The sequence below is a fragment of the Dama dama genome, chromosome 17 (assembly GCF_033118175.1).
Source record: "Dama dama isolate Ldn47 chromosome 17, ASM3311817v1, whole genome shotgun sequence".
Lineage (NCBI taxonomy): Eukaryota > Metazoa > Chordata > Mammalia > Artiodactyla > Cervidae > Dama > Dama dama.
This window is the reverse complement of record NC_083697.1, coordinates 65,030,916-65,043,451: the sequence shown is the minus strand read 5'-3', so window position 1 is coordinate 65,043,451 and position 12,536 is coordinate 65,030,916. Positions and strand designations below refer to the sequence as shown.

At 45.9% G+C, this 12,536-nt stretch overlaps 1 protein-coding gene across 1 annotated transcript in view; it reads left to right on the top strand.

The window, feature by feature from the left end:
- Positions 1-5,384: 5,384 nt before the first annotated feature.
- The window catches only part of BEND4 (BEN domain containing 4), a 29,033-nt gene continuing 21,881 nt past the window's right edge, over positions 5,385-12,536 (top strand). The window contains exon 1 of the mRNA XM_061164784.1: positions 5,385-5,871. Coding sequence (XP_061020767.1) covers positions 5,385-5,871 — 487 coding nt within the window. The remainder of the gene's footprint in view (positions 5,872-12,536) is intronic.

Sequence of the window (12,536 nt, the reverse complement as noted above, 5' to 3'; positions counted from 1 at the left end):
CTTTATTTGAAATAGTCCCAAACTGAAAACAACCAAAATATCCTACAACAGGTGAAGGGTTTAACAAATTGTGGGATATTCACTGTGGAGTACTAGTCAGCGACGAAAAGGATCAAACTATTGATACAACAACATGGATGGATCTCAAGGGCATTAAAGTACGCGAAAAATCTCAAAAGATCACAGATTGCATGACTCCAGCCTTTGGAGGAAATGGATGAAGGGCACCTGGGACCTCACTGCACCATCTTTGCAACTTCCTGTGAATCTGTAATTATTTAAAAATAATAAGCTCATTAATAAGCTTATTCTAAAATGAAAAGTTTAGAATCTATAACTGTCGAAATTAAAAGGTTTTTTTTTTTAAAAAGTGTTGCAGGAAGTAAACTGTATTTCAGTGGAAAACTGCACTGTCTACATACAGCCCACCTCCCCCAGTTATCTGTACTCTTTCATTGTCTTTGAACTATTTTTACAATTTTGAAAGTGTAGATAACTGATAGATATGCAAACCATCCTTCATGGTAGAGGTTCCCTTCAAGCTGTCAGCCACATTCCTCGTGGGAAAACCAACTAACATATACAAAATATTTATGCATTCAATTCAACATTCCTTTTTCCACATCAAATTGTCCTTTGAATACTGTGATGGCATTGAGCAAGTTAAATAAAAGCTTTAACATCTGTTCATTTTTATGTATGGGAGTCATGATTTTACCTTTCCTGAAAATTATCTTTTAAAAACATAAATCTGGTCATGTTACTCCCCAGGTTAACTGCCTCCAAGCTTCCCAACTGCTTTTAGGATGAATCCCAAACATTTCCTCAGATGGATAAGCCCCCGCCCGGCCAGGGCCCAGCCTGCCTCTTGGACCTCATCTCCTCACTCTGCCCTTTGCCAGGACTCCGGGAACCACTGGCCCTTTTTTCAGCTCCCTGAGAACTTCAAGCCTGTTCCCGCCCTGTGGCTCCTATAAGTACTGTCCCTCAGCCTAAACCGCTCTCCTCAGCAGTTCACTTCAGTTCAGTCGCTCAGTCGTGTCTGACTCTTTGCGACCCCATGAATCGCAGCACGCCAGGCCTTCCTGTCCATCACCAACTCTCGGAGTTTACTCAAACTCATGTCCACTGAGTCAGTGAAGCCATCCAACCATCTCATCCTCTGTCGTCCCCTTCTCCTCCCACCTTCAATCCTTCCCAGCATCAGGGGCTTTTCAAATGAGTCAGTTCTTCGCATCAGGTGGCCAAAGTATTGGAGTTTCAGCTTCAGCATCAGTCCTTCCAATGAATATTCAGTACTGATTTCCTTTAGACTCTTCTGATGGATGGCTCTTTCTTAGAAGTTACTCTCAACTGGATGGTTCCACCTCAAAAAACTCTTCTCAATCACCCTATCAAAAGTAACGTCCCCATGCTGTTTTTTAATCATAATTATTTCTATCTGAAATAATAATAATAATAGTGTTATTATGCATTATATATTATTTAACATTTTAAATGTCATAACATATAATAAGCATAATTTATTATACTTTTTATAAATATATATTTGTTATATAAATATATTAATATCATTCAGCTAGCTACTTGATTCTTTATTACCTGCCCACCCCAATTCTATCATAATAGGATCTTGATATTTGGCTCCACTATATCCAGAGCTTCCCAGGTGGTGCTATTGGTAAAGAACCTGCCAGCAAACTCAGGAGACTTAAGACATGTGAGTTCGATCCCTGGGTCAGGAGGATCCCCCTAGAGAAGGGAAAGGCAACCCAATCCAGTATTCTTGCCTGGGAAATCCTATGGACAGAGGAGCCTGGTGGGCTACAGTCCATGTGGTTTCAACCGAAGCCACTTAGCATGCATATTGTCCACTGCCTAGGAAGATCCCAGGCACATCGTAGGCACTCAATAAATATTTGCTAAATAAATCCCTGGGTGCATGATGCTCCTAGAAGTAGTGAAGTCCTCATCACTGGAGGTATTTAAGCATGGTTTATACAACCGCTTGACAGGGTCTTAGGAAAGCTATGGGCATAGGCGCAATCACAAGAATAAAAGACCATTTTGGTCCCTCTAGGACTGTGAGCTGATGATTCAGTGGCTACCATGCCCTTTCTACTATGCAAATGGGAAAAGCAAAGGGAGTATTCCTCAGTCATTTCCCACCAAGTGATAGTTCGCACACCCCTGTTCCTGCTGCAATATCATCTCAGCATTAAAATGTTGAAGCTAATCAGACATTTAATTTCAAAGTGGAAGGTCATTATCTTGTCACAAAATTTTATTCCAATTACTTTTTTTTCCTATTATATGAAATGAATTAAAAGTAGCACAAAACATTGGGAGATCAAACAGTCAATCAGAAGCTCATTAAATATCATTGAAATTGGTGCAATAAAAAGCATTTCCCATGGCTGACTTATTATTTAAAAGCTATATTCTGGATGGCTCAAGGAATTGACATGCTGCCAGTCAAAAAATCACCCTATCCATAAATAGCCACTTGGCTTTTTAAAAGTTCACTTTTTTTTTTTAACTAAGAGTAAATACATAAAAAGATTTAAATCATAGGTGTAATTACCATCCTGTCAGCCCCTGAGACCCTAAAGAGAGGATATCAGCAAAATCACTGATAATCTGGACTAAAATTTACAGCAAGATGCTTACAAAAGTGCTGCGAGTGATCTCATAAACACTTCAGTATATTACATTTATATACAATATTCAGGTATGTACAACCCCAGACAGGGAACAGTGGTCACTTACAATTTTAAAATTGAGTTCAACTCCACATTTGGGAGTAAATGCCCATTTCATTTTCTAAAACGTGATTATTAAGCACTTCATTTTTCTATGGATCCAGACATAGGTGACTGCTAGCATTAGGATCTAAAAGCTGGTCATTTAAAAAATTCTAATATTTTTCCTCTGGGGTTTCTTTTGATTTTTTTAGTTAAACCACTAATTTTACCATTCAGTTTTATAGAAACACCCACTTTTCAACATACAGAATGGCAGATCCTTTTCATTGGTAAACTATAACAACAGAAGTACTGTTCCCAGTCTCTTAAGGTGCTTAAGTGGTGAGGCTGATACAAATTAAAAATACATGAGAAGAAAAAGCTCCCAGGTATAGGAAATTATTTCTTCAGTAGTAGAACCGATGAATTTCCCCCCCCCCCCCACTACCCCCCCCCCCCCCCACCTACTCACACTGGCACCACCCAATTTCTTTTCAAAAGCCAGGACTTATTGGCAAATTATCTGGGAGTAAAGTGGGAGGAAAACATTTCAATGCAAAATTCAGAACTGCTTTATAGAAAGAAAAGTGTGGGGAGGTTTGTTATCATTTATTTCCTGCAGTGTATCATTCAATTTCAGCTGTCTCACCTCTGAGAAGAAGCTCCCCCATTTTTCACTTATGTGCCTAAGAAACATCTCCCTGGCATCTCATTCTCTTTTCCTGTCTTTCACCAGCATTTCATTATTTCTTAACTGTCCCTCTCATGCTTGTCTTCCTTTTTCTTACCGATCCACGTGTCCTCATTTAGCAGTTTTCAGAAGCCAGGGAGAAACGTTGCAAATAATGTTAAATATGATTAATATCTTGAATTCCTTGAAATATGACATGCATGAGTTACAATGAAACCTCTTTTATTTCCCCATGAAATGCTTTTGCATAATGAGAAAGAAAATGTCCTCTATGCCCTAATCAGCCCTGACAGTTCCTGGACTCCCAAATACTTTTATTTATGGCATTATTTATTTCATCTCTAATAAATGGAGGGGAGAAAACCGCAGCAGGATCTGAGGAGGCCGCAGGAGAGAGGGAGACTATGGAGGGTGGAGGAACGCGGAAGCTGATCCTGCTAAGAGAAAGGTTTCCAGAGGAAGGGAAGTCTGGCGAATGAGAGACCAAAGTCCTCAGAAGAAGAAAATAGGTCACTTTTCCAAGACTAAGAGGAAAGCTCTGAAAAGGAAACTAACTTCACAGTGGAGAGATGACAGGCACACATCAAGGAGGAGACGGACCCAGAATTCTAACCTGGAGAGTGAAGACTGAAGGCTAGAAAGCAAACCTGGGAGGGAGTTGACCTAGGGGAGGGGTGATTTGTTCCCAAAGTGGCTGGGAGAAGCCAGGACAGTCCTCTAGATGTGAAGGCATTTCTAGCCCATGGGATCCTTCTCTGAACGACAGAGGCGCTTCCCTCATTCAACTAATGACATTGTGTGTCGTCCAGAAACCCTGCCCTGGTGGCCTCAGACGCAGTGAGGAGCTGCCTGCGCAACGCGGAGAGCCAGAGCTTTTGGGCAATCTTGGTCCAACACACACACACACACCTCAAATGACATTGTTGAGAGTATCTAACCACCATCCCCAAAAGGGGTATCAGGTCATATTTTTCTCCCCTAAATTGCAGTCTACCTGCTACAAGAAGTTAGAATTTGCATATCTGGGTACATTTGTGCAACTCAGCCACACACTTGAGTATCTGACTTTGGGCAATTTCCTCAAAGAGCCTCAGTTTTCTCATCTGTAGAATGGGGAAACAGGATTCTTTTCTGCCCTCTCATAGGAATCTAATGAAATAATGTAAAGTCTGATGCTTTATGTGCTCTTTTGACAGCATGAACTCGAAGGCCATGAGCTGGATATAGACAAAAGCCCGCGGGCGCGCAAACAACTCGCAGCAACCTGGGTCAAGCCTTCAAGATGTTCTTTTCAGAAGGCTGGCGCAGCAATTTCCCATAGGCAGAAGAGCGCGGTGTATCATCTTCCCGAGGTACACACGCACTCCAGATACCCCGCCCCGCCCCGCCCCAACTACTCCCAGCTGGGTGCAACCCGAGAGTTTGGGGTCGTGCAGGGGGCGCCGAGAGCGCCGGCCTAAAACTGGGCCCCGCCCATAAGAGCAGGCGCCTCAAGTGCACGGGGCTCCGAAGTCTCGTCCCGGCCGGAACCTCGCGCTGTTACCAGGACGCCCTCGGGGCCCCGGCTCTTTCCTTCCCTTCCCCCGTCGGAGGCGCCCGCCGGGCTCGGCCACCACGCGGGCCGCAGCGGCGGCACCAGGCTCCGCCCCCGCCCCCATTATCATTAGCAGATATTACCCTAAACACTTGCTCTTTACCTCCTTTCTCCCTCCAGGCATTGGCGAGGCAGCCTGTCAATCAGCGCTCGGGCGGCAGCCCCCCGCGCAGGGGTTCGGCGATGCCAGGCTTCGCGACAGGCGGCGGCGGTGACGGCGGCCGCGGCACAGACACCCACCCTCCCACTCGCGCGCACCCGGGCACAGCCGGCGGGCGGGCGGCAGAGGCATCCTCGGAGCCCGGCGCCGGGCGCCGAGGGGGCGTGCAGCCGGGAAGCGACCCGGAGGCGCAGGATGGAGGAGGAGATGCAGCCGGCAGAGGAGGGGCCCAGCGTCCCCAAAATCTACAAGCAGCGCGGCCCCTACAGCGTCCTCAAGACGTTCCCCGGCAAGAGGCCCGCGCTGGCCAAGCGCTACGAGCGACCCACCCTGGTGGAGCTGCCGCACGTGCGGCCGCCCCCGCCGCCCTTCGCCCCGCACGCCGCGGTCTCCATCAGCAGCAGCGAGCCGCCGCCGCCGCCGCCGCAGCAGTTCCAGGCGCAGGGATCTTTCCCCCCCGGGCCCGGCCGGGCCAACGCCGCCGCGTCGTCGTCGTCTCCGTCCGGCACGCCCGCCGCGTCCCAGGGCCACCTGAGGACTACGGCGCCGCCGCCCGCGGCCCCCGCCGCGTCATCATCCTCCTCTTTCGCCGCCGTCGTCAGGTACGGGTCGAGCCCGGCGGCCGCCGCGGGCAGCAGCAGCAGCACGGGCGGCGACGGCGCCAGCCTGGAGCTCAGCGCAGGTACCAACTCTCGGGCGCAACTTTCCGTCCCGCCGCGGCCGGGGTGGGGAGGGCAGGGCGGGGCCGCGGGAAGGAGAAGCCCGGGCCCCGCGGAGAGCCTGCCGCGCGCTGGGCCCGGCGGGAGGGCCGCGCGGGGAGAGCGCGGGTGGGCAGGGGGCGCGCGCACCGGCTGCGGGAGGACCCGGACGTCCGAGCGCACCCCGGCGGCCTCCACGCGCGGGCGGCAACTTCGGGCGCTTCCCCGCCGCCGCCGCGTCCCGGGCTTCCGACGGCGCGCGCGCGCGTCTTAACAGGTGTCTCCGCCGCTCGGCGCCCGGGGAGGGCGGCGGGGGCGACGGGCGGCCTGGCTGGCCGGGGGCTGCGGGGGCCGCGCGCGGGCTGGGAGTGGGGGCCGGACACCCTCCGGGAGAGGCTGGCGCTCCCCGGCGACACTCTCCCGTTCCTCTCTGCGGCTCCACTTTTCCCTTCTAGCTCTCCCCTGCCTCTCTCCCCCCCCTCTCCATTTCTTTGCCTCTTCCTTCGCACTTGCTCTCTGGCTCGCTCTCCCTCGCTCCGTCGCGGTCCCTCCGCGGGCCCCACGGCGGTTTCTTGGTTTTTTTTTTTCTGTGTGCGCGCGCGCTCTCTGCCTGCCCCTGTTACCACCCCCGCCCCCGGGGTCCCCGCGGGCGCTGTGAGACGCGGGGCTCCCCCTGCCCGGGTTCCGCGGGCGGGGCGGGCGGCCGCGACTTCAGGGACGGAACCCCGGGCGCTGCAGGGCCCGCCGCCCGCCGGGTGGGCGCCACTGCACGGGGATCCCGCGCCTCTCGTGCTCTCTGGGCCCCGGCCCCGTTCCGGGAGCACTCCCCCCGGGTACGAGACTTCTGGTAGAAGCCGGCCCTCCCGCCCAGCTGCGGGGAGGGAGGCGGGCTGATGGATGGGAGAGGCCGCAGGCCCCAGGGGTGCTCTCTGCTTCCTGGGGACGCGCAGCCCCGTTTATCCCGCTCCTCGGAGCTGAAAAAGTTCCTGCTCAGGCCTTTGACGGCACTTCGGAGCCCTCCGAATCCTGCATATGAGTGAATCCAAAGCCTTTTTTTTTTTTTTTTTCCTCCTAATGAAAATAGGAGCATTGTCTTGAAATGAGTTATAGAAGCCTAACCTCTTGTTCTGCTGTTTGTCAATATTTTGACACATGAAGGATTGGTTTTGAGAAAGAAAATCTAATTACAGGTTATAGTGAAGACTTGTCCTGTCACATCCCTCACTGATTTGGAGGGGTTCTTGTGTGGATGTCCTCATTGTTTGCAAAAGGTGGTTTTTCTTTCTTTTTTTTTTTTTCCTGTATTTGTATTCTGTTGTGCTTTTGTATTCGTTGATAGGCTGTCCTGCTTTCATTTTCCTCATTTTTCTTGCTTAGTTAGGTTTGTGTGCTTTCTGGGTTTGGGTTCTGATTTTCTCATAAACTAGTTTATGGTCATTGCTTGTTCATTTCCTGGCTCTGCTTTCTTGCTGTTCAGAAGTTTGGGTCTTTTCCCATATTCTGGACTTTGCTTACTGCTTTGCACAACCTCCAAGCCGCCATGTTCACTGGGGGTTTCCCCCTCTTCATCTGCGCACTTGGGTCTTTAACCTCATCTTGCTTTCTCCTTTCAGACTTCGCTGACTGTCTTTCAGTCCTTTACCCTGCCCCCTTTCATTTCCACGTTCATCCATAGTTTTAATCTTGCTTTTTCCTGCTGTTTTTCCTGTATTCTGTTTTCTGCACCAGTTACTTGCTCTCCTTTCCAGGGTCCCTTCTTCCCTGGCAGTTTCCCCACTCTCATCCATGAAGAGTTTCTGTTGTTGGGTTTTTCCTTCTTACCTTGTTCTGAATGTCCTCTCTCCGTGTCTACTCTGTTGTCCTGTTTAGTATGTCTCTGTCCCCAGGTGGAAATCATGTCACTGAATCTAAAAGAGTGAAAAGGAGCTTGCTGACGCTCCTTAGAGTCCCTGTATTTCTTATTTCCCTTTATTTTCAACGTTTCTTCTTCTTATTTTTTTTTTTTGTCTTATTTTTTTTTTTAAGAGAGCTCATGGAGTGATAAGCTTGATAGCCCCAAGGATAGGATGCCATGTGCGTGTTGGAACGATGGGAATTGGGTTGTGGGTTTCTTCCTAGCAGTAAGGAAAATCAGTTCAGTTCAGTGGCTCAGTCCTGTCTGACTCTTTGTGACCCCATGGACTGCAGCACACCAGGCCTGCCTGTCCATCACCAACTCCCAGAGCTTGCTCAAACTCATGTCCATCGAGTCGGTGAAGACATCCAACCACCTCATCCTCTGTCGTCCCCTTCTCCTGTCTTCAGTCTTGCCCAGTGTCAGGGTCTTTTCCAGTGAGTCAGTTCTTGGCAAATGGTCAGGGGCAAAAAAAAAAAAAAAAGACCTTATTGCTAGACATCATGAATTGTGGTCATAATATTAATCACTGGGGACAAAGCCATCTCTTAATGGGCACAGTGATGTGAGTGGCCCTCAGAAGGACAGGCAGCTGAAGAGATGATTGGCTCTTCGAGGATCTAGTGGTTCCACTTTGAACCAGTAAGCGTGTGTGCCCAGACAGTCATGTAAGCATACTTGGTGGAGTGGAAGTAGGGGTGGGGTTCGCTTGTTGCACCCTCACTACAGTGTTACTCCAGTGTTATTACAGTGTCTCAGGCCACCTGGTAAACTGAAAATAATCAAAACATCAGTGAGATGAAATGAGTGAAGGATGGAAGAGAGATAACTGAGCGTCCAGAGTAAAGGCTGTGAAAAGATGAAAGGGTTGAAGTGAACCTTATTTGCCATTAAGGGCCATAAACCACTGAGAGGAGACACATGATTTAAAATAGATTTTTCAGTGTTCTTATAAAATCTCCTGAAGAGAATAATTTTCCTTAAAAGGGGTAATATACCATGGTTCTAAAAGCATATTTTTCCTCTGTGGGAGGCTTAGAGTTAAAACCCACGTAGATCTTGATATGCAGCCTAAATTTGGCATCAGGAAATGGGAAATTGCATCTTTAAGCAGAGTACAATCAAAAATGAATTACAATAAATCCTATATAATTGCATAGGTCATTCTCTTTAATGAGATTTTATTAACCTGACTGTCAAGCTTTTGAGTCAGGCAGATATTTTATCTTCTTCAACTGATAAAAGTGTCAGCTATAAACCACCATATAAATATTCATAAATCTACACATCTGTGCCAGCCTATCAGCATCATTCTTTTGGACATTAAAAGCATTCTAATTACTTTCTGTCTAGCAGAGCTGAAATGCTGCCTGTTACAGTATGTGCTTGGCAGGCATGATTGCTTTTGTTTGCCATCACAAATAGCAGCATCCTATTTTATATACCGATGGTCCAGAAAATATTCAGGGATTGACTGAGCAGGATGAATATTAGGAAGCACCATCTGGTTTTGATAGCACCGAGTATATTAACTCATCTGTTAATTTTTGACACATCATTGATTTATTTATTTAGAAAAATTGCATCCTGTTTTGCTGTGTTGATGTTTGCCATTAGGGAAAAAAAACTGATGGCATTTTTTTTTTTTAAGACAGAGTAGTTCATTGATTTGAGAACAGGGTGATGCTTCCAGAGATGCTTTCATTTTGTAACTTCTATTTTCTCTGCCACAAAGTCCTCTCATAGAAAGAAGTTATGATAATGTTTTAAGAAAATCATGTATTTTGAGCTAGTTGGAAATCCTTTTGATAGATTATAATAAATATATGGATACATGGTAGTATAGGTCACAGAAATTTTTTTCTTCTGCATTTTTAATATTAATATATTTCACCCTTCACTGGGCTAAAATCAAAAGGTTAACACTAGTCTTGACTACTGTGATCTCCTTCATAGAAACAGAATACTCTTGGGGATCTGCTGTGATGGGCAAATTCCATTCAAGGCTTTACTTACAAAGAAGGATGTTAAAGAAGGGAGCCTGTGTTTCATTGCTGAGTTCCCATCCCTCTTCTCTTACCAGATTTAGGATGGATTAAACCTCTTAAATTCTGAAGAATTTCTAGAAATGACTTTTTTTTTTTTGTTTTTGTTTTTTTAGAAATGACTTTTTGAATTACAAAAACAATCATCCGTTCAGATTCTGAAATCAGACTAGGCACAGTTTGCAACATGATGTTATCTCCCGACAGGTTTCACAAAGCAAAATAAATTTGAGAAACGTGGTCATTTTAGAGTGCTTTATGATTGTGATTTTTAAATAATATTTTGTGATATTCCATTTTAGAGAAGTTGGAGATAAAGTAGGTTGTGTTAAAGCCTCTCTGTAATCTGTTGACTTCACTTGAGTGGAACATTCTATCCATAGAATGTTATAGCATAGTGGAACAATGCTATCACTTGAGTGGAACATTCTGTGACTAGTGGTGGGGTGGGGGGAGGGGGGAGTTCAAAAATTTAAAATACACATTCACACTTTGCTCAATTAAGAATCATGGATCAGTGTGCCATACAACTGTGTTCATATGAAAACAGAACTTTTCTCCATTTCTTAGCAGTAATGGGCATCACACAGTAGCTGCATTTCTAATTAGATTCTGTCTGGAAAGGTGAAGTATTGCTCACTGCAATATGTGTTAAGTGGAAAGATTTGCTGTTTTCCACCAAGTATGATAGTAATATTTTTCATTGCACTCTTCAATATATTGACATAAAATACTATTCAAATATTATAAGGTACTGAAAAGAAGAAAATTCAGCCTTTTAATGGCTTCAGTGGCTATTTTTACATATATCAGTTCTGAGAACAAATTCTGAATAAAACATTTGGGAAAACTGCAGGCAAGAACTGTTTTATGGCTACAACTATTCTCTGATGTTCTGAATGCACTTTAATACGTTATCTTCATAATATAGCATAATGCATAATGACTTTTTCTCAACATATTACGAGTTTATCCTTCACTTAAGAAAGCAAATCATGCTTGTCTATACATCAGATTTTTTTCTCCTTAAAATCTATACTGTAATGTGACTCATTAACATTCAGACAACTGAACTCCTTTTAGGACACTGGACAAATATATTCGAGCTGTTCTTTGTAAGCAATTCTGTTTTAGTCTTTCATATTTTGTTTCTTTCATCAAGGTTATATTAAAGGTGTATAGGCTATGAATCAATTGGGACTATTCTGATTAAAATGCAAACAGCAAATACAATTTCAGGTCTGGAATGGGATTATAGGATTAAATGAATGAAAACTGCTAATGTGCCAGGATTGAGAATCCCCAATCAATATTGTCCTTTGATTTTACTAATAAAAGAACAAAAACCCGGGAGTAAGAAATGAAAATGCAACATGTTAAACCTCTCCACTTTTATGGTTCAGCTGTTTACTTTCTGATTTATTCGGTTTTGGCCATTGTAAAAGAGAATATTTGAAATCTTTCTCCATTACGTTTCAGTTCAGACCATGAGCTCATTTCTTCCTTTCCACCTGGCTGGGGGCAGAGTCATCGTGACTTGCGGTATTTGGTGTAGGAAAGATAGTTCCCATATGCCCATCCCTTTTTCTCCAAAGTAGGAAGCCGGCTTTACCTCGGCTGCTACTTGGGTCAAGTTCCCGGCCCGTCAGTCAGCTCTGGCCTAACGCTATACCTGGCAAGTAGTTCTTTCTTCAGCACTCAAAAGTAATTGTGGTTTAAAAAAACAGGCCTGTGCCTCATATTTGTGGGATTCAGGATAAGAATACAAATGCTGTAAACGAAGATACTATTTTATCTACAAGAGTCCCCGCGTGTATTCAGTAAGTATTTCTTGAGATACTGTGTTGGCCCTCGAGCTCCAGTCCACTCATGGAATATGCAGTCTCTGAGGTCTCTGCTGAGCTGAAGGGTACAGGCCTCTGTGACTTGTCATTTTTCCTGAGGGATTTAGGAATGGTAGCATTTTATAGACTTGGGAGATGTGAGGGGTGCTTCCTGATGCTCTGGGCCTTAGATAAACTATTAAATAGTTAGAAAAGGAGCCTTGTACTCCCTCCCCCTGATATCTGAGTGACTTTAGGGAGACTAGTAAGGGAAAACGACGAAGAGCGTGAAGTACTGCATGGAGGTTTCTGAAGGTTGGTTTTGCTGGTCATTAACCTGGGTTTTCTAGAGAAACTAATTTTCTTAAATCACAATTATTCTGGTTTGTTGTCCCCAAAGAAACCCTTGAGCATCTCACCGTTTTACAGTTTTAAAGTTCCAGGGACGGCAAGTGACTAGTTGTTGTTTGGACACTCAGTCGTGTCCGACTCCTTGAGACCCCGTGGATTGTGGCACGCCAGGCTTCCCTGTCCTTCACCATCTCCCGAAGCTTGCTCAGACTCGTGTCCGCTGAGTCAGTGATGCCATCCGGCCGTCTCATCCTGTTGTCCCCTTCTTGCCCTGCTTTCAGTCTTGCCCAGCGTCAGGGTCTTTTCTAATGTGCAGGCTTCTTTGCATCAGGTGGCCCAAGTATTGGAGCTTCAGCATCAGTCCTTCAGTGAGTGACTAGTTATGTTTCTATAATAAACAATAGATGTTGGCATCTAGAATCTACAGTGTTTGTTTGTTGCCAGTATTTTACATAGAAGAGACACCCTCGTTGCCAAACATAAACCCTAAAAAAGCACCTCTCTCTGGGTATTTATAAATTGCCCTTTCTGGGTGG